This window comes from Myotis daubentonii, chromosome 4, assembly GCF_963259705.1.
Source record: "Myotis daubentonii chromosome 4, mMyoDau2.1, whole genome shotgun sequence".
Classification (NCBI taxonomy): domain Eukaryota; kingdom Metazoa; phylum Chordata; class Mammalia; order Chiroptera; family Vespertilionidae; genus Myotis; species Myotis daubentonii.
In genome coordinates, this window is record NC_081843.1 from 21,816,087 (window position 1) to 21,838,072 (window position 21,986).

A 21,986-nucleotide genomic window follows, 5' to 3' on the forward strand; every position below is an offset into this window, starting at 1 on the left:
GGTTCAGGGCTCACAGTGGGGCCACCATGAGGGTGGTTTCTTGTGCTGCGGCCCCATTGCAAACAGGAACCACCAGCGATGTGCTGACTCACGGACATCAACGCGCACATCTTGGTAACACCCTATTGGTAGAATGGAATCAGCTATCGGGGTAGCTTTATACACGGACATTGACAAATGCTCCAAATCAGGATTCTTTTTCTGTCCTGGGGAGCTGGTTGTTAAACACCAGTCCATCACTGACCCAAAGGACCACGGAGAGCCGGGGTCCATCTGGCTTGCCCCCCACAACCTGAGGGGCCCAAACAAGCTCCAAGAGGGAGAGAAAGCAGCCCTTACCGCAGCTGTATTTCAATTCGTTGAGCTAGTTTTCTCATCTGTTCTTGGCAGCATTTCAGCAAATCGACCTCCTTTAATGAAAATGTCAGAAACAGCGGCGCCCCTTAGAAACGCACAGCAGCCTGGCTCCCAGGCCAGTGACCACCCCTCCCCTCTCATTGCCCACCCTCGACCCCACAAGCTGAAACACAAGGGTGGGGCCCATGTCCTGCCTCACCCCACGTGATCCCCGGGCCAGACAGATAAGGGTTGATTGTGGAGCTTCAATGTTCCTCACCCACTTTCTTCTCTTTTCATATACTTCCAGGTTAAAAGGAAACCTAGGACCAACTCGGTGCCAACTACTCAACTATAGATTGTTTGATCATGAAATTACATAAGGCATACGAAGTGGTACAGTGTGTAATAACATATAGTAGGTGCTCAATAAACGCTAGCTTTTTAAATTATTTTTTACTGGTGTAATGATGATGATGCCCATTTTAGAGATGAGAAGACTGAGGGTCAAATGATCTTTCTCCCTGTTCCTACACTGCAACCTCGGCCCCCACCCTGGCTCTCTGAGCCCTGACTTTGCATGGGCTGACAGGTGGCTTCCGCACAGAAAGCTCTCTGATTGGCTGGTCCTCCCTCTTCCCTTAGAGGGGACTGGGCTCACCAGGAGGCACCTTACCTGGATAAGGTTTTTCTCCACATTGTCATGAACCAAATCGATCCCGATCCTTTTCTCTCGATGGTACAGACACTCCAGGGCCACCTGTAGGAAGCAGCAGGAAATCAGGTGTTCTCCCTGTCGTATTGAGATCCTGTACAGAGGAACTCTGGTCTATCCTAGCCATGATCTGATTTATCCCCGGGGAAACCTGGGTGCTTCATGGAGCCTCATCATTGTGCGTCTGGTTGGGTTTCTGCCTCCTCACCATAGCAGTGAGCTATCATGACTGCAGCGGGTGCAATATTGGTGCGTATCTCACAGGCTTGCTGGGCAGGCGAATATGACTGTGAATACACAGCTGACCCTTGAACAACACGGGTCCACTTATATGAGGATTTTTTTTCCAGTAAATACTGTAAATGTGTTTTCTCGCCCTTATGATTTTCTTAGTAACATCTCTTTTCTCTAGCTTACTTTCTTGTAACAATACAGTATATTATACATATAACATACAATCTATGTGTTAATTGACTGTTTATGTTATCAGTGAGGCCTCCAGTCAACAGCGCGCTATCAGTAGTAACATTTTCGGGAAAAGTTTTTGGCTTTTGGGCTGCACGGGCAGCAGTGCCCCTCACCCCATCATTGCCCAGGGGCCAGCTGGATATGGAGATCGCTAACAGGGGGGAAGCTTTGCAAAGTGACCAGGGCCAAGACCCAGGCAAGCCTGCCACACAGCAATGGACCTACAACTGTCGTGGGGACGTGAGCTGAGCGGAATGGAAGACGGGACAAGCGGCAGCTCAGGGAGCCCCTGCAGTGACACTGAGAAAGAACAGGGAGGGGCCCCTAGCCTGTGATGTCACAAAGAGCAGCGGGGGAGCAGGCAGCGGGGAGCTCGACATCTTGGCGTGGGGGTGCCAAAGCATCTGGGAACTCGGGAAGGCGATGGATTCATTGGTTCCACGAGAATTTCCTGGGCCCCTCCTCTGTGTCCCCCTCAGTCATGGTACCAGGGATACCTCAGTAAGCCAAACAGGTGGCCCCCTCTTAATGGAGTTCTCACAGAAGGAAGAGAACACACACACGTAAAACACATAAATACAATCATTTCTCACAGCGCTAAGAGCTGTGATGAAAACAGGGTGATGGGCGGGTGGGGAGTTAGGATATCAGGGTGGTCAGGGAGGACTTCTCGGAGGTGACAAACCATGACCTGGATCATGAGAAGCAGCAGCAATGAATGGGTCCAATGCGCCAGGAAGAGGGAGCGGCAGGTGCAAAGGCCTAGGTCGGGGGGTGGGGGGGAGGAGGAGGAGGGGGAGGAGGAGGAGGAGGAGGAGGAGGAGGAGGAGGAGGAGGAGGAGGACAAAGCCACTTAGGCTGGAGTGGAGAAAGGGAGGCTGGAAGGATGAGCAGAAGCTGGGTCATGCAGTGCTAGAGGCTGTGGCTAGTAATATTGATGGTAATTAGGGAGCATTAGGAAGCCATTGAGGTGGCTTTAGCGGGAGAGTGGGGAAATCCAGTTCAATACTGAAAATCACCCCTCTGGCTGCTGTCTGGGAAAGGGGTTAGAGGGGAGCAGGAGTGGGGAGGCAGTCACGACTGTCCAGTGAGAGACGCCGGACTGAGGTGGTAACCATGGAGATGAAGAGAAGTGGACAGAACTGAGATGACTCTGGCGCCTGTGCCACCTCGTGGCTGTCTGAGGAGGCACATGTGACGGGCAGAGCTGGGCTTTCCACACAGGCTGGGGGTAAGGAGATAGGGAGAGAGGAGAACACAGATTTGGGACGCTGCCCTGGGTCTCTGAGCAGCATCCCTGCCCACTCTCTTCCCAGGGGAGGAACTTAGGGGCGTGGGGAGATAGTAGGACCCCGCCCCCACCCCACCAGAGTGGACGGACCCTGTGCCATGTCTCCCGAGGGGTCTGGAGACAAGACGTCTCCTGCAGAAGTGCCCACACCTGACGTCGTTTCCAGGTAGGAGGTTCTGAGTCCCCACACACTTCAGGGAGCCCCTGAACATCATCTGTGTGGCCAAGATGAGTTCCCCAGCATGAGGCAGATACTGCTGGTTCCTCACCCCAAGTCCACTCCAGGACCCAGAGAAAAACACTCACTCACCCGGACTCCTCTGAGCCAGGGAGCCCAGGTGAGTTCCGGCAAATGGGCTAAAAATGGAATCACATGAGGGGCCTTTGGCAAAACTGATCTTCCCCATAAAAAGGGACAGACCCAGTGGGCACACGGCCCTATCCCCATCTCCCTGCCTCGAATGAGAACATCACAGCGCTCCTTGCAGGCAGGAGCTTGCAAGGTGAGACAGGAAATGTCCTTGCAAACGGTAGGACAGCAGCACATGCTAAGGGTGGCTGAGCAGAAAGATCAGAGCCTGGCTGCCTTCTAGCATCAAGTGGATGGATGCCTGAGGTGTTTCCCTCTAGAATTCTCACTGACAGACAAAGAAACTCCTCTTTGGTTGGGTCACTGTGACCACCTATTTGTTCACATGCAGCCCAAAGCCATCCTTACCGATCTAGGATGTGACGGGAGACAGGGAAGTGTCGTGAGTGCCCACATGCAGATATTTATTCAACAAATACTTATTGAGTGCCTACTCTGTGCCAAACACTGAGCCAGGCTGGGAAGACATTCCAGCCACTGGTCTAGTCAAGCATAGTCGCACAGGCACGTCGCAGCTGAGAATGTCTTGAACACACTGGTGACAAAGCAGACAAAATTCCCTGCCCTCATGGCACCTATGTTCTAGGGGAGACACACAGTAAATGGATAGGAGTGAATATTATAGAGTTTGTAAGAAGGTGTTAAGAGCTTTGGAGGAAAACAAAGTGGTTATTTTAAGTGTGTCCATCACACACACGTAGGCCCCCATATGCTTGTAATATCTTGATGAAACTCTTTAATTTTGATATAACCCCAAGGAGATGACATTCTATTCAGTGTGAGGAACCCTGATGTGACTGGGATTGTCCTAAATTGACTAAGATTATATATTTTAAAAATATATTTTTACTGATTTCAGAGAGGAAGGGAGAGGGAGAGAGAGAGAGAGAGAGAGAGAGACCAATGATGGGAGAGAATCACTGATTGGCTGCCTCTTGCATGCCCCACACTGGGGGTCGTGCCCTGACTGGGAATTGAACCGTGGCCTCCTGGTTCACAGGTCAACGCTCAACCACTCAGCCACCCCTGCTGGGCTAAGATTATACTTTTTATGTTATAAACAGATTACAGATGACGTTGCAGCACAGACCAACCTGCAAGGTGCCTGTCATGTGATCGCTCAAGGGAAGTGATGGGGCTGCATCGCAGGGGCCACCGCCCCTCTCCCCGCCCCACACTCACCTGCAATGGGCAGTTCACCTCGTCCGCTGCGCACTCCAGCCGCTTCCTGACTGCGTCCAAGCCTCGGTTCTCGTTAAGAAGCCTCTCCAGCTCGTAGGTCAGCTCCGACTTCCAGAAACCGATGTCCGACAGCCTCTGGCCCAGGTTCCGGCAGGTCCCCTCCTGCATCTGGTTCGTCAGCTGGTCCTTGTCCTGCATGAGCCGCATGGAGTCACCGGTCAGCCGGCCGGCCCACAGCCGAGAAGCCTCCGCCCCGCGCATCTGCATCTCGTGGGACCGGTCCCAGTCGTGGGAGCTGTAGCGACAGAAGAGCCCCGAGCGCAGGGAGGGCAGGATGGTGGGCGGCTTCTGAATGCCCTGGCATGTGGCTCCCTCCTCCGGGCAGATCTGGGTGCTGGAGATCTTGTGGAAGAGGCTGGGTCTCCACGTGTTGAGGTAGCGGTACCCGGGCAGGTAATAGGGCTGGTAACATTCCTGTGTCACCGGGGCCTGCACATCCAGAGGATCCGTGAAGCTACAGATTTTCTTGGGGCTACAGTAACTGGCGTTCTGACTGGTTCCCAAAAACTCCATCATTTCCCATCAGCCCACAAGGGCAAAACTCTGCCCAGGAGAGCCAGGGCCACAGCCAGGAGAACCAGTATCGCCCAGGGACGGGCAGGGCCTCTATGACTCGGCACTGTTGTCATAAAGCCCAGGGGACAGGGCTTTCCCGGGGCCCTTGCTCCCTGTCAGGCCTGGGGGGGCGGGGGGCGGGGGGCGGGGGGCATACTGTCCCAATCAAAACCCATACAATCAACAACGTGAATGTGAGTGTCTCAGTCCGCAGTTGGAGAAGAAGTGACATTTGTGTATTTTTCCTTAACAGTCGAATCTGCCTTCCCAGACCTGACTCTGCCTGTGGGAGGACATTTGCTGCCAGTGAACACAGTCAGGCAGGCCAACTGGGTCAAGGTTACTCGTTTTCCTTCTGTCTTTGTCCCCAGGATGGCACCAACGCGGTACGTCCACCGCAGGGACTAGTCCTCGGCAGCCAGAAGGAACGGGCTCTGGGCAGTCGCAAATCTCTGAGTAAATCTCAAATGCATTCCCCTGAGGGAAGCAGCGAGGCTCCAAAGGCCACATCCTGGAGAAGGCAGGTCCATGCGGACAGAAGACAGATCAGTGGTGACAAGGAAATGAGGGGATGGCGATAGTACCGTTCTACGTATTGATGGTGGTGGGGGTTACACAACGAAATGTATTTGTGAAAACCAGTAGAAAAGGTGAATTTTATGGTACATAAATTATACTTCAATAAACCTGATCTTAATAAGGGGAGGGGCTCTGAGCTCCAGGACTCAGCAGAGACCATGTCTAATTGCTTCACCAGTTAAGTCCCAGTGAACCATTGAATGAATGGGTGGGCATCCAGGATGTGAGGTTTATCATTCAAGGTAAAAACAGTAATACAAGCACTAGCTAAGGGTATAAAGTAAAATCTAGACTTTCTCATCACCGCTGGCGACTTTAGTCTCCTCAGATATAACTACCATTCTCAGATTTTTTTGTAGCTTTCCAGAAATACGCTATGCATATACAAGCATACATAAATCTATATCTTTTTACATAAATGATAAATATGCATGCCATTTCCCATACAACCATAACTCTTGGACAGCACTTTGATCTTTTCCTGTTAGTAGCTGCACGGTCCTCCATTCCATTAGTTACTATTATGTATTTGACCATTCTCTATGCCCAGGCATTTAACGTCTTTCCTGTCTCTTGCTGTTACAAACATTGCTTCCACAAATGGCCTTCCACATGCGCGCCTTTAAGCAGGTTAGTGGGGGTCCAGTTTTCACCCAGCGCACCTCTCCCTCTCCGCACGCTGGTCTCATGAGTCTGACAGGCACACAAGCGCCCCGCCACCAGGATGAGCACATTCCCATCACCCAGGAAGGGGTCTGTGCTGTCCCTGTGCCCCTAGCCCCGGCAACCACGCGTGTCCTCTGTTGCCTCTGACCCCACAGAATGCCATATCAACGGGATCATGCAGAATGCAGTCCTTTGGGCGGGCCTCTCCCCTTAGCAGGATGCTAAATGCAATCTGTATCCTTCCGCATACATTTCTGGGCAAGTCTGAGCATAACTTCTGGAAGAAGTTACTGGATGGAAGCACATGTATATTTTTTACTTGGAGATATATATTCGTGAGGGTTTCCCCTTGCCTGGGGGCCCCTAGAAATATACTTTATTACTAGATATATTTTTATGTGCATGTATATCGTCCTGAAGGTTTTCCTGTCCTATTGGCCTGAGGGGTGGTGGTGGGGGAGTGTGGGGCGAGGGGGAGGAGCAGCCAGGGTTTTCCTTGAACCCTGGCAACGGCTTCCAATTCAGATGCTGAGGGGCATTAGTCAGGGGTGGCTGCTCCTGCCTGTTTGCCTTGGCCACGAGCCCGGGGCGTAGGTGTGGGCGGCTCAGACGTGAACACCAAGGCCCCTCGCCTGGCACCAGTTACAGGACTGCTGTGGCAGGGGAGCAGGGTCTTAGAGAATTCCAGAGGCTCGTGAAGTCAGTCCCTTGCTGACCCCCTGTGTGGACAGCTCCAAGCAGGTGGGAAGGACCTGTGGCCTCGCTCCCCTGGGCTCCAGGTGGCCTGCTTGACTGATCTGGCGAAATGTGGGAGGACAAACCCCATTGAAAGTCAGCCCCCCACAGAGCGAAACTGCCACCAGAGAAGCCAGCCCGTCTCCCTTCCAGCGCTTTGGGCTCCACTTGACTTTCCTAAGCAAGGCAGGACTCCCTGAGGAAAAGAGCGGATCTCCGAGTCCTGGCGGTGGACTGTTGTTGACATAAGCAATGTCCAAACCTATAGAGAACTTTTATAAGATTTTATTTGTGTCAAACTGAGGAACGTTGCTGAGAAGCAAGATCTCAAATGTTCTGAAGAATAACAGTGTTGCTGTTTGGCTTGTACATTTGGACTGAAGGAAGGAAGATTGCATGAGGGTTCGGGGGTGGGGGGTGGGGGGGGGAAGTAAGGCAGGGATCGGATTACAGAATAGTTAACAAGATTTTGTGCTCTCTTGAGGGTGGTTGTTCTTCAGAGGGGCCTGCAAAAGAGGATTACTCTGGCATCTCAAAGGTGTGTTAACCTAGTGCAGTGGTCGGCAAACTCATTAGTCAACAGAGCCAAATATCAACCGTACAACGATTGAAATTTCTTTTGAGAGCCAAATTTTTTAAACTTAAACTGTATAGGTCCGTACATTGTTATTAACTTAATTAAGGTACTCCTAAGGCTTAGGAAGAGCCACACTCAAGGGGCCAAAGAGCCGCATGTGGCTGGAGAGCTGCAGTTTGCTGACCACAGACCTAGTGCCTAAGAAATATGGAAAGGGCTTGCTGAGGGCAAAAATAAACCTTTTACTAAAAAGTTATAGGTCTGGGAGGTGACTACCTACCAGAACCTACCCAGTTAGAAATTTATGATCAGATCACCCTCTGAGGTTACTTTCAATTAGATTTATTACTGTGCCTCTTTTTCATCCATACTATCTGTACATTTTTTAACATATATATTGTACATGAATATATATATATATATATATATATATATATATATATATATATATATATATATATGACTCATGCATTTTTTTTCCTGCTGTAAAGAGAGAGAATATGTCATGTTACTGGTGGAAAGTTGGCAAGAGGTTTGACACAAACAAATCTGTTTTCGCAGACTTGTTAAGTACTTGCTCTTCCACTTCCGCCTGTTTACAGAAACATCAGCGTAGTAGTCAGTGGCCATTGGTCAAGGGCCTCCCTGGCCAGGAAGGATGCACACAGGGAAATCTGGTCAATGCTGTTCAGGTCGAGGTGGCCTTTCCTTCCAGTGGAATCCCAGCTCCACCTCCTTCCCAGCCTGGAAATTGATGGCAACTGTGTGCCGTGGAAGGGAGTAGTGAGAACCAAGTAGGGCACAGCAAGGTACTTAGCACATAGTAGGTGTTAGACAATTGTTACTGGTTTTGTTATCATGACACCACACATTGTCACGTCCTTTTATCTTTATCCTTTGAAAATGCTGGGAGTTGGGCATGATTCATTCCCTCCTTTTGCAGTGGGCAAACTGAGGCTCAGAGAGGTGACTTTGTTTGCCCAGGGGCGCACAGCCTGTCTCCGGAACTGGCTCGGGTAACACCCTCTCTGTTTCCCAAGGGGGAAAGTTGAACCAGATAAAAACCCTGGATGTGCTTCCAGTGGGTCTGGCAGGGAGCTCAGAGAACATCTCAGTGAAGTCAGGTCTCTATATCCCCAAGTTACAAGCAATTTTAAAAAGTCAGTGGTTTTCAAACACATTCTCTGATGTGAAAGGTTGTCTTCAAATAAACTCCCACAGAAGCAGGGCATGTGGACAGAGAGCCCTGAGGTGCTCTGGCTGGAGGGATTGGAGGTGGGGGGCCTTCCCCGTGAGTCCACAGGGTTCCATGGAGCTCAGTGGGAGCCCCTGACTTAGTCCACCCCCCTGGCCCGTTTCTCAAATGAAGGTCACCTGCCCAAGAAGTGGGAAAGTCAGACTCCATGTCAAAGTTTTTAAAAGTCAGACTAATTGTTAGAGAAAGGATTTGATTGCAACAGTAATCAAAAAGCATTCTATTGAATTTGCAATCTTGTGCTGTGGATGAGTGTGGCTGTTTTCGTTTCCTATGGCTACTGTCACAAATCCTCACAGAGCTTGTGGCTTAAAACAACACAAACTTATTCCAAAGAGAGCCTTAAGGGGCTCAGATCGAGGTGTAGGCTGGGCTGGTTCCTTCTGGAGGCACCAAGGACGAGTCCATTTCCTTGCCTTTCCAGCTTCCAGGGGCTGCCTGCATCCTTTGGCTCAAGGCCCCTCCCTCCATCTACAAACCCAGCAGTACAGCAACTTCGCTCCCCTCTGACCTCTTGCCTCCCTCTTACAAGACCCTTCTGATCACGTCAGGTCCACCCAGATACTCCAGGAGATTCTTCCCGTCTGGAGATCTTTAACTTACTCACATCTGTGAAGCCCCCTTTGCCTGGTAAGGCAACATACCCACATTAGGGTGTTAGGACATGGATGTCTCTGGGGGCATTTATCATTTCCACCACAATAAGCAATATGAAAGTATACGGGGTGACAAATAGGCATGCAGACAGGCAGACGTACTGTGCTTTCCGAAATGTGAAGACTCAGGGGGTTGAGGGGCAAATTGAAGCAGCTCCTAAACCAGCGGTTCTCAACCTGTGGGTCGTGACCCCTTTGGCAGTCGAACGACCCTTTCACGGGAGTCGCCTAAGGCCATCCTGCATATCAGATATTCACATTGCGATTCATAACAGTAGCAACATTACAGTTATAAAGTAGCAACGAAAATAATTTTATGGTTGGGTCACAACATGAGGACTGTATTTAAAGGGCCAGAAGGTTGAGAACCACTGTCCTAAATCATTGCTGCTCCCAAGGTCTCATTTATTTATGATGCATTTGTTTTAAGTCTTAAAAAATAATACTCTGGCTCATCCAAACTTAAGTTCCCATCTAGTCCTCCAGATCTGTGCCTCTCATATGTTAATGTGCCCTCAGATCATCGGGGGAGCATGCTAAAATGCAAAGTCTGATTGAGGAGGGCTGGGACTGACCAGAGATGTTGCATTTCTTACCAGCTCCCAGCTGACACTGGTACTTGCCGTACCTGAAATAGCGAGATCCTGAAATAAGTTCTATGAGATAAGGGACCTTGTTTGATTTTGCTCATCATTTACCCACAGCACGGAGTAGAGTACCTGGAACATAGTAGGCGCATAATTTTGGTTTGCTGAACGAATGAAGAAATGGATGGAGAATGGATGTATGAATCAGTGAGTAGGTAAGTGGGTGGATGAATGAATGAATAAGTGAATGAACGAATGAATAAAGCGATAGAACTTCAAATGCCATTAAATGAGAAAAATAAATTGAAAGTAGTTGGCCACAGCCCAACTAAAAAAGAATAGTAAAGCCTGACAAACTCAGTCCAGAATACTCAAGGAAATCAACTTCTCAATATTTAGAAAGTGAAAATACTAAAAGCAAGGCCCTTTGAGTATGCAATCTTCGTATTTGTCAAGTGTATCAAAACTAAAAAACTAACCAGGAGCACAATTATTCTGGAAATACTGTTGTATGGGAGGGGGGGTTAATAAAATTATTGACTCTGTGTGTTATCAGGTACAACATCACTGCTTAGAGTTCCCACTAGGGCAGTGGTTCTCAACCTTCCTAATGCCGCGGCCCTTTCATACAGTTCCTCATGTTGTGGTGACCCCCAACCATAAAATTATTTTCGTTGCTACTTCATAACTGTAATTTTGCTACTGTTATGAATCGTCATGTAAATATCTGATATGCAGGATCTATTATCATTGTTACAAATTGAACATAATTAAAGCATAGTGATTAATCACAAAAACAATATGTAATTATATATTCAATATGTGTTTTCCGATGGTCTTAGGCGACCCCTGTGAAAGGGTCGTTTGACCCCCAAAGGGGTCGAGACCCACAGGCTGAGAACCGCTGCACTGTACGGTTGCTTTCAATCTCTTTTGAACCCCGCCCATAGAAAACCCATTCTCTTTCTGACACCGCCCTCGGAGGTGGAGTAGGGGAGGCCGGGGAGATGAGAGATGGGAGACCTGACTGACACCCAGCCCCCCAGTGGCGCTCCCAGTCCTCCTCCACAGCTCCGCCTCCCAACTTTTGGCGACTCCAGGCCCAGGACTGCACTGACTCTATTTTACTGCAATCTCTGTCTGGAATCTGCTGATTTGGCAGCCTGACTTCCGAGGTCTCTGAAGGGAAGGCTCCCTGTCTGTGAATTTAATGCAAAACCAATCTGTCTGCAGAAGAAAGGCGCTGGCTGGTGCGCTGGCGGATAGAGCTTCCTGCAGCCGTGCAATCAGCTCATCGCGTCAGCAAGCATTCCTTGGGTGCCCCCTGTGGGGCGGCAGGAATCTTTCCCCTGCGCCCACCTAGCAGCCAACATTTGTGGCTAGAGGTGGCTCCAAGCAGTGCTTAGAAACCCAGCAAACTAAAGACACACACAGGAAAGACAAAGAAAAGCTGCTTTGAATTCAGTATCCACGTCAGTTTGTATCATTCAAAAACAAAAGTTGTTCTTTACAATAAAGCATTTATTTTTCACTTTGAATTTCCAAAGGTTATTTTTTTATTTTTTTATTTTTTTGGTGCTTAGAGCGCTGGCCCTGGCTGGCATTTAGTGACCCAGTAATGTCTCTGGAAATGTTACTGCAGACACACACATGCACAAATGCTAACATGCATGCATATGTGTGTTCATTGCCATATTGGTGGTAGCAATGGCATCAGGCTGTGGAGGATGGGCATCCCTGAGAGATGGGAAACAAGTGCGGTGAGCCCTGCAGTTGCCCCAGCTCTGCACCTGAGCAGTTTCCAGGCTTTGGCACAGGGAGGAGTCGGGAGGGGTCAGTCACTTCTTGAGTTAAGGAGACAGAGCCAGGAGGGCGGGACACCAACACAGCCAGCGTGTGAAGGACAGAGCAGGGAAGAGGAGAGAGCTACCCAGGGAGAGTGCTGGAGGTTCGAAGAGGGGTCCCTTGGTTTTCAGCTGAGCAGGATCAGGGCCTGCATGTGAGGAAACAATCCTGGGCAGGAGGGAGAACCACCCAAAAGGATTAGAGGGAACAAGCCCCAGAGCTCCCACAGGGCTGGGAATAGTTCCCCATCCTGCCAGCCACAGTAGAGAATCTCATAATTTGTGCAGCACCAGGTCAAATACCCGGAAAGGTTTTGCCTCAGGATTAGGCCAACATGAGCCCCAAACCTAATACCAATCTTGTCCTGCCTAACAAAGCTGAAGAGCAAGATCCCCAAAGATAAAAAATATTTCTAGTCAATTAGCTCTGTCCCAGAAAAAAAAAAAATCAAGTATATTTGTAAAAATACAAAAATTTTAAGTACGCAATTGGTAAAATTCACAATGTCTGGCATCCAATAATAAATGATCCGTCATGCAAAGGAGCAAAAAAATATGACCTGTCATGCAGGGAGGGGGGAACCAATGAATTGAAACCAAACCAGGAATGACAGAGACAATAGAATTAGTAGACAAAGACCTCTAAAAAGTTGTATAACTGCATTCTACATGTCCAAGAAGCTAGAGGAGAAATTGGACACATTAAATGGAGACATGGAAGATATTTAAAAAAAAAAAAAAAAACACAATACCTGAAGTGGACTTGCAAAGATGAAAACTACACGAGATGGGATTAAAGGAATGTTTTAGTCAGCCTAGGCTGCCATAACGAAGTACTGGTGTCTAACAAACAACAGAAATTCATTTCTCATGGCTTTGGAAACTGGAAGCCCAAGATCAAGTGTCCAGCATGTTTGGGTTCTGGTGAGGTCTCTCTTGCTGGCTTATACGTGGGCACCTTCTCTTTGTGCCCTCACCTGGCCTTTCTGGGTGTGGAGAGACAGCTAGCTCTCTGGTGTCCCTTCTTACAAAGCACTAATCCCATCATGAAACTGCATCCTCATGAAATCATCTAACCCTCATACCTCCCAAAGGCCCCACTTCCTCATACCACCACAGTGGGAGCTAGAGCTTCAACATAGGAATTTGGGAATTGGGGGGACACAAACATTCGGTCTATAACATGGCATGTTAGACATTGCAGAAGGAAAAAGACTGAAAAAAATAATTATAAAATACTAGAGGCCCAGTGCATGAAATTCGTGCATGGATACAGTCCCTAGGCCTGGCCTGTGATCCTCCCCCCCGCCCCCATACCACCCACCCCCAGTTCTCTGTTTGCCATTGGGCTATCAGAGCTTGCTGGCATGGAGGAGGGACCAAGAGGTGGTCAGTGAGTCTCATAGCAACTGGTCGAGCAGTTGTTCTGGTCGTTCCGCCATTTGGTTGATTTGTATATTACTCTCTTATATATATAGATTGCTGAAATAAATTTAAAGGTGTTAGTGGCAATGTTGGCAAAGAAAGAATTCAGAGCCAAGAGGAAGTTAATTTATTTAGCTTTCAAAGATAAAGTACACTTGAAGAGAAGATTTGAGCGGGCTTCTTGAGAGTTGTGTTGGCCTCTTAGAAAGAAAGTCACAGAGGCAGAAGAAGTGAGCCAGCTGGGCTGGGTGGGCTCAGGAAACAAGTTACAGAGGCAAACAGAGGCCCCTTGGAGACAGATTCAGGGGGTTATCCCCATATTAGCTGCTGCTGCCTACTGCTCCCCTGGTTGCAAGTATCTGGAAAACTTCAGAACTTAGGAGAAAAAAAGCAAAACCGTGTGCCTGAAGAAAGAAGAGGGAAGGCACAGGTGCACTTCAGAAAGAGCTCCCAAGGGGTCCTTTGTCTTAAGGGTTTTTATCTGTTTTCTAAAGGTGGAAATTTAAGGGAGGTCTCAGGGGAGGATCTCAGAATATTCATCAGCTTGCCAGGTATGTCCTTGAATATGCTGATGCATCAAAATGAGTGTACAGTCAGGGCTGTGGTCTCTACTGATTGGTCAGCCCTAGGGTAGAGGGTCGTTGTACACTGCATCTGGTCCTGGTGCCAGCTGTGGTGTTGCTGCATCATCTGGTTTTGCTGCTTTTCTGAGCCTGGAGCTGAAATACAACGGAAGCCTAGTTATCGTTTGATCAAAACCCTGTCTCTGTGGTCAACAGGCCTGAGGCTTTGTTCCTAAGATTATTCGATGTTGATCAGAATCTCATTGTCCTGAGGGCTTAAGGAAGTAGCAGTGCAAGGTAGAAGGAGGCAGGTGAGGTGGGGTACTGGATGAGGCCAATGTGAATCTGACTCAGTTTCCCCATTTCTCTTGCCAAGGAATTTTCCTGGCTTCTTACTATCCTGCCTCAAAAGGACCTAAATAGAGAGATATGTCATGTGTGTGAACTGGAAAACTCAATATTTTTAAGATGTCACTTCTTCTCTTATCAAAGTTTAGATTCAAGGCAAACTTAATCAAAATCCCAGCAGGCACTTTTTTTTTTTTTTGGTAGAAATTAATAAACCAACTCTAAAATCCAAAAGGGCCTGGAATAGCCAAAAACAACGTTGAAAAGGAAAATAAAGTTGTAGGATTTAGACTTTCTGATTTCAAGACTTATTCTAAAGCTACAGCATAGTATTGGCATAAAGATAAACAATGATCAATGGAACAGAATAAAAATCCAGAAATAAAATATGTTCACGGTCAATAGATTTTCAGCAAAGGTACAAAGTTAATTCTATGGAGAAAGGATGTCTTTTCAACAAAAGGTGCTGGGACAATTGGATATCCATGTGTAAAAAATAAATTTCAACCCATACCTTTCATCGTATAAAAAAAATTAAATACAAAAATTAACTCCACATGGGTCAAAGACCTAAATGTAAGTCTAAATTATAAACATTCTAGACGGAAACATAGGAGGAAATCTTTGTTCGGCAAAGATTTCTTTGTGTTCAGCAAAGATTTAGATATGATGTCAAACACACAATACGTTTTTAAAAATTGATAAACTGGACCTCATCAAAGAATAGCTCTTCAAAACACATTTTTAAGAGAATGAAAAGACAAGCCATAGACTAGAAGAACATATTTGCCAAATATATAACTGATCGAGGAGTTGTATCCAGAAAATAAATAATATTTTCAAAACTCAATAATAAAACAACTAAAAAAGTTTTTTGATGGGTTTCAGATTTGAAGAGGCCTTCAGCAAAGAAGACAGGCTGATGGTGAATGAACACATGGAAAGCTAGTGAATGGGGATCTGGGGCTTGGACGCAGACACCTAGCATTCAACATAGTTATTCACTAGAGAAATGCAAATTAAAACCACAATAAGATATCACTACGCACCTATTAAAGGGTCAAAAAAACGAAAAGACTGGGCATACCCACTGCGGGTGAGATTGTACAACCCCTTTGGCAAACAGTTTGGCAGTTTCCTACCATTGCACCATTCCACTCTTAAAGTGTTTACTCCAGAGAAAAGAAAGTATATGTCATTACCAAGACTTTCACAACGGTGTTCCTAGCAGCTTTATTAGTAACCTGCCCAAACTGGAAGCAATGCAAATATCCATCCACAGGTGAATGTATAAACAAGTTATGGTGTAATCTGACAATGAAATACTACATAGCAACCAGGAGAAATGAACTTCACACACACAACAACACGGATGAATCTAAAATAAATATGCTGAGTGAAAGAAGCCAGGTCAGAAAGAGCGGACACAAGATTCCATTTGTATAAAATTCTAGAAAACCCAGGCTAAGCTATAGAGACAATAAACAGATCAGTGATTGCCTGAGAATGGGGTCAGGAGAAGGTTTGCAAAAGGTCAGGAAACTTTGGTAGATGACACATGTGTTCACTGTCTCAATTGTGATGGTTTTAATAAAGCTTCTTAAGAACTAATCACTGCAAGCACATGAAAGCTCAAATGTGCCCTTTTTAAAAACTGTGTTCCTCATGTTAACTTATTTATTTATTTATTTATTTATTTATTTATTTATTTATTTATTTTTAAAAATATATTTTATTGATTTTTCACAGAGAGGAAGGGAGAGGGATAGAGAGTCAGAAACATCGATGAGAGAGAAACATCGATCAGCTGCCTCCTGCACAGCCCCCACTGGGGATGTGCCCGCAACCAAGGCACATGCCCTTGACCGGAATCGAACCTGGGACCCTTCAGTCCGCAGGCCGACGCTCTATCCACTGAGCCAAACCGGTTACGGCATGTTAACTTATTTAACCCTCCCATCAATAACCCTTTGAGGTAGTTAATATTATTATTGCCATTTTACAGAGGAGGAAACTGAGGCATGAAGAAAAGATGGAAATCTGGTGACTGGGGATCTGGGACTTGAACGCAGACAGCCGGCATTCAAGAATCTGTGTTCTTAACCACAGATGTTGGTTTCTCCATATAAAAGGCTAATATGTAAAGTGTCCCCTTGGGAGTTTGACCAGGAGACTGTGAGCTCAATCACTTGCGATGAAATGTGCTGACCACCAGGGGGCGGCACGGAACCAAGGCCCTGGTTAGCAGCTGGCAGCCGGGGAAGATCAGGACCCCAATCAGCCCTGATTGTCAGCCAGGCCTAGGGACCCTACCCATGGCACCGGGCCTCTAGTCCTGTATAATAAAAGCCTAATATGCTAAGTGTCCAGTCGTGCAGTTGGCCATCCAACCAATCAAAGCATAATATGCTAATAATATGCTAAGGTTGCTCAACCACTCACTATGACACCCACTGACTACCAGGGGGCAGACAGTCGACCAGTCGCTATGACATGCAGTGACCACCAGGGGGCAAATGCACTGACTGGTAGGTTAGCTTGCTGCTGGGGTCCGGCAGATTGGGACTGAGCGAGATGGGCCAGACATACCCTGGAGCTCTCCTGCGGTCCCTCCCTGGCCCCGATTGTGCACCAGTGGGGTCCCTCAGCCTGGCCTGTGCCCTCTCGCAATCTCGGGGGATGTCAGTGAGCTGGTTTCAGCCTGATCCCGCAGGCCAGTTCGAGGGACCCCACTTGTGCATGAATTTGTGCACCACGCATCTAGTATAATAATAAAATGGAACCTCATTTTCCATCTCAATTATATACTAAGTACCTGCGGATATATAGCCCTTTGTTAGATATTTTTGCTGGATAAGGGAAGAGGTAGAAAATTGTCTAATTTTTTTGTTGATTTCAGAGAGGGAGAGGGAGAGATAGAAACATCAATGATGAGAGAGAATCATTGATTGGCTGCCTTCTGCACGCCCCACACTGGGGATCAAGCCTGAAACCCAGACATGTGCCCTTGACCAGAATCAAACCCAGGAGACTTCAGCTCACAGGCCAACACTATCCACTGAGCCAAACCAGCAAGGGCTCTAATTTTTTTTTCTTCCCGTTTCCTACTTTCCTCATAGGTAGGGGAAGGGCGCCATCTAGTGGTGAAACGCAAAAGCCACAGAGCCCTCCTGCGCACTTAGTTTTCACCACCTGTGTGTTAATCAGCATTTACATTTTTAACTAATTTGCCCCAGGTGCTAGTCTTGTTTCCGCCACTAACCTGCCACGTGATCTGGGGCAACTTTCCCTGGGTAGGCTCAGTCCCCCATCTGTAAATAAGGGTGCAGGAAATCATTTCTGCAACTGTCACCACAACCCTACATACCATACCGGCAGACCTTTGTTTTATTGCTCTTCGCTTTATTGCGCTTCACAGGTGTTACGTTTTTCACAGATTGAAGGCAAACAAGATTACGCGTCATTTTATTGCGATACTCGCGTTATTATGGTGTTCTGGAATGGAACCTACAGTGTCTCCGCGCTATGCCTGTATTGGCGCTTTGTTCTCTGATGTTCTGTGCTTGGTGTTTTGCATGAGTTAGATTTATTTTATCTCCACAGCAACTTCACAGGGCAAATGTTTTCATCATCCCATTTTACAGCAAAAAGAGGCTGGGGGCATGAAGGGTCTTGCCCGGTGTTTTTTGAGCTTATCAGGGTTGGTTGGAGTCAAAATTTAAACACGAGTCATCTGACTTCAGAGCACGAGCTCCATAAACTCCTATGTAATCTACCCTCACCCACCTCACCCATCCCCACCATGTAAGTCTGTAAGTCATTTTATACAGCTCCTCAGACCTCCTTTCTGTCTGCTCGCTGGGATGCTATCTGATTAGTAAATCATTGAATAAAGCTGTGAACCAAGAGAAAGAAGACACCTACTAAGAAGGGCTCCTGGTGGCTAACTGGGCTCTAATTTTAAGAAACAGAGCCCCCCCCCCCCAACAAACAAACAAACAAACAAACAAACAAACAAACAAACAAAAAACCCAGCCATTTCTGCACAGGGGTCTCTAACACAAACTGCACTTCTGGGAGAAGCCTGCACTGACCTACCTGCCTCTGCACTGGCTTGCCTACCTGCATTGTGTTTCTGCCCTCTGAGTCAGCCCATATAAAGGACCAATAGAACTGAGGCTTTCCTCATCCCCAACCAATCAGAGTGGCTCTATTCTGACCAATCAAACTGTGCAGCTTTGGAGCCCTCATTTGCAGAGGACTGACCAATCAGAGAGCAGGGGTGGGGCTTCTGTCTATATAAGCCAGCTCCCCTGTGATTCTGGAAGTACTTTTCTTCTTCACCTGAGGTTGAGGATTGCGTTTACCCAGTGGAGCTGAAGCACAGAAGCTGACTCTCACTGCAGCATAGCAGACTGGCGAAGGCCAGAGCTGACTGCACAGCGCAAAACAGACCCCTGAGGAGCAGAGCAGAGCTCTCTACCAGAGAGGGACCTGTGTGCTGCTTTCAAAGCCCTGCTTTGTATTGCAATTGAGCTGTTTTGCACTGTAAAGTTTGCTTCTTCACCACACCCCCAAACTGGGGATTCCTGTTGGTGCCAAAGACCATCGGTTGACAAAGCCAATAAGATTTTTAAAATTTACTCTTCTGACGTTTGTTTTTTTATGCCAACAATGGGACCAATTGGCGAATGTCCCTCCTGCTGTGATACTGGTAGTGCATGATATTCGTCTTCTGCCAAAAACTTTCAACCTGAATCTGATCATGAGGGGTGGGGCAATCAAAGAAAGATTATGGGCTATTCTATAAAACCATTGGCCTGAACTATTCAAATTTATTAACCTCACAAAGACAAAACACGTAGCCAGGGGAGGGAAGGGGCAGGGAGGAGGGCTGTACTGGATTAAAAGAGACTAAAGACACACTGGCTAATAATTTTGCACCAATGGTAAGTTTCTTGGTTATCAAGATGGTGTGGAGGTCATGTAAGATAACGCCTTTGTTCCTAGGAGATACATGCGTAAGTATTTGATATTTGCAGCAGTTTCAATGCGGAGAGTAATAATAAAACAGCCCTAGGCGCCCCGCGCAAGGTTCGCGCGTGCGCACCGCTCTCTTCCCGACGCAGCGGGAGGGTCAGATTGAGTGCCACGAGCCGGAAATACGCAAAGGGGGTTCCGGTGCCGCACAGGTTCCGGCGACTAAGGCGGCAAAATGGAGGAGACGCCTCACAGTGAGCGCGCGGGAGGGGCGTGGGTGGCGGGGCTGGAAGACAGGAGCCGCTCTAACTGTGATTCTGTCTCCGCGCAGACTGCCCCGGAACCGGCAGCGCCCAGGCCGGCCGAGGGGCCGCCTGTCAAGGGTGCCCCAACCAGCGGCTGTGCGCTTCAGGCGCCGGCGAGGCTCCGGACCCAGGTAAGGAAGGGACGAGCTCTGCACGGGACGTAAAAGGCGTGAGCCGGAAGAGGCGGGGCTTATGGCGAACCTGGGCGGGGACGGTGGGCGTGACTTAAAGGAGGCGTTGCAGGTACGGGGCTGGAGGAGGCGGGGCTTGGTGGTGAAGTCGATGGGGGGGAGGGGAGGCGACGAGGGGCGGGACTTGAGGAATGAATGACAGAGGTGGGGCCGAGGGGCAGGGCCTTTAAAAGGCGAGGACCGAGGAACGTGGACGGCTGCAGTGGAGCCTGAGGATCGGTGACTTGCCTGAAGTCAAAAGGGGTCTTAAGGGCGGGGCCCCAAGGGCGGGGCCCCGGAGAAGTTGCCTGGGTTGAGGGGTGTGGCCAGAAGTTTGAGTGACAGTGACTGGTCTGGAGGAGGCTGCCCGCGATGGGATAGGCCAGTGGTCGGCAAACTCATTAGTCAACAGAGCCAAATATCAACAGTACAACGACTGAAATTTCTTTTGAGAGCCCAATTTTTTAAACTTAAACTATATAGGTAGGTACGTTGTTATTAACTTAATTAGGGTACTCCTAAGCTGGCCTTTGCTAAAAACGTCCTCAATCTGAGGGGTTGACCTCAGGGAACGTACCCACACTTCTTCTCACGCCACTTCTTCAAAATAGACTCGCCCAGGCCGAAAACCGACTTCTGTGTGTGGGCCACGAGGTTTCAATTGCACTGTATGTGCACGCCCGCACGTGGTATTTTGTGGAAGAGCCACACTCAAGGGGCCAAAGAGCCGCATGTTGCTCGCGAGCCACGGTTTGCCGACCACTGGGATAGGCTATAAACTTTGAAGTCAGGGACCTTGGGCTTACATCCTGGCGTCCTCAGGTACTTTCTTTGGACAGAATTTCTTCCTTTTGAGGAGCGATTCTTCCATTCATTCAACAGAAATATGTGTTAATCGCCTCCTAGGCACAGTGCTGGTGCTGGGGATATAGCTGTGAAAGAGAGGTGGTTGCTCTAGGGGATTTTAGTTTAGTAGGGGAGACCCACAGTAAACAAGCAAGCAAGCAATAAGTCACAGCAATAAGCATAGGGGGTCACATTGGAGAGTGGGGCGGACTCTGGGACATAAAAGGCAGGAAGCTGGGAGAAGAATTTTGAAGGAGTCAAAGGGAGACTTGGGTTTGATCTTTAGTCCCCTAAAAAACAGTATTGACCTTGAGCAAGAGTCTTAACCTTTTTTCCTGAGCCTCTATTTCCTTGTCAGTAATGGGGGAGAAAACTAGTTACCTCGCAGTGTTGCTTGAAGGGCTTGAAAGAAGGCGGAGTCCTGAAAAGCACCGCAAATGTCTAATAAGTGACAGTCATCAGTGACGGGTACTTACCCAGTGCCTGCTGTTTGTCGTTTCTCATCCTGGGCATCACTGACTTTTGGAGCTGACAGTTCTGTGTGCTGAGGGCTGTCGTCAGCATTGTTGGACATTGGCAGCATCCCTGGCCTCTGCCTACTACATGCCAGGAGCACCCCTTCCTGTGACACCTAAAACATTGCCAGATGTCCCCTGGCAGATTTTGCCCCCAGTTTGAGAATCATTACTACACTCATGCACCAAATAATAACATTTAGATCAACGATAGACTGTATAGGTGACAGTGGTCCCATGAGATTTTAAGGGAGCTGAAAAATACCTATCAGCTAGTGACGTGTCTGTCCTAACTTTATAGTGCAAAGCATTCCTCAGATGTTTGTGGTGATGTCGGTGTGAATAAACCCATGTCATATAGAAGTACAGCACATATAATTATATACAGCACATAATACTTGATAATAAACTATTATGTTAATTGGCTTATATATTTACTATTGTATATTATACTTATCATTATTTTAAATGTCCTCTTTCTACTTAATAAGAGTTTGCTGTAAAACAGTATGCTGTGTTATACTGACAGCTGCCTCATACATCTCATGTTTATCTTCTGATTACATCATCTTCTCTGCCTGATTTGATCTCGTGCTGTTCCATACAGTAGCATGCTGTATAGTCTTGTGACCTAGGAGCAGTGGGCCATATCGTATAGCCTAGGTAGATAATAGGCTCTGCCATCTAGGCTGTGTGAGTGCTTTGTAGGATAAAATTGCCTAATGACACGTTTCTCAGAATGTATCCCTGTTGTTAAGTGGTGTATGACTGTATATTCATAGCTCTGTAATGGAGCCAGGAATAAAGTGGTGAACGCTTCAGGATAGAGTCTCACCCTTGTGGAGCTTATATTCTAGTAAGGGATGACAAATAAATCAATAAGAAAATGTCAGGTGTGATAATAGCCCTATTTTCTTTGTAGCACTTATTACTACCATTGACTAGGCCAGTGATGGCG

The 21,986-nt window shown here is 47.7% G+C and overlaps 2 protein-coding genes across 6 annotated transcripts in view; one reads left to right on the forward strand and one right to left on the reverse strand.

Annotated features, from left to right (window-relative positions):
- The window catches only part of TEKT5 (tektin 5), a 37,125-nt gene extending 32,187 nt beyond the window's left edge, over positions 1-4,938 (reverse strand). Inside the window, exons 1-3 of the mRNA XM_059691830.1 lie at positions 4,363-4,938; positions 1,013-1,096; positions 340-410 (exon numbers count right to left, since the gene is read on the reverse strand). Coding sequence (XP_059547813.1) covers positions 340-410; positions 1,013-1,096; positions 4,363-4,938 — 731 coding nt within the window. The remainder of the gene's footprint in view (positions 1-339; positions 411-1,012; positions 1,097-4,362) is intronic.
- A 14,429-nt stretch (positions 4,939-19,367) lies between these two features.
- Positions 19,368-21,986, forward strand: part of NUBP1 (NUBP iron-sulfur cluster assembly factor 1, cytosolic) — a 32,633-nt gene continuing 30,014 nt past the window's right edge. For all 5 annotated transcript variants that reach the window (XR_009452551.1, XR_009452553.1, XR_009452552.1 and 2 more), the window contains exons 1-2: positions 19,368-19,446; positions 19,524-19,628. Coding sequence is in view for 2 of the 5 variants with exons in the window: in XM_059693151.1 (XP_059549134.1) it covers positions 19,428-19,446; positions 19,524-19,628 (124 nt within the window). In the remaining 3 variants the exon portion in view is untranslated. The remainder of the gene's footprint in view (positions 19,447-19,523; positions 19,629-21,986) is intronic.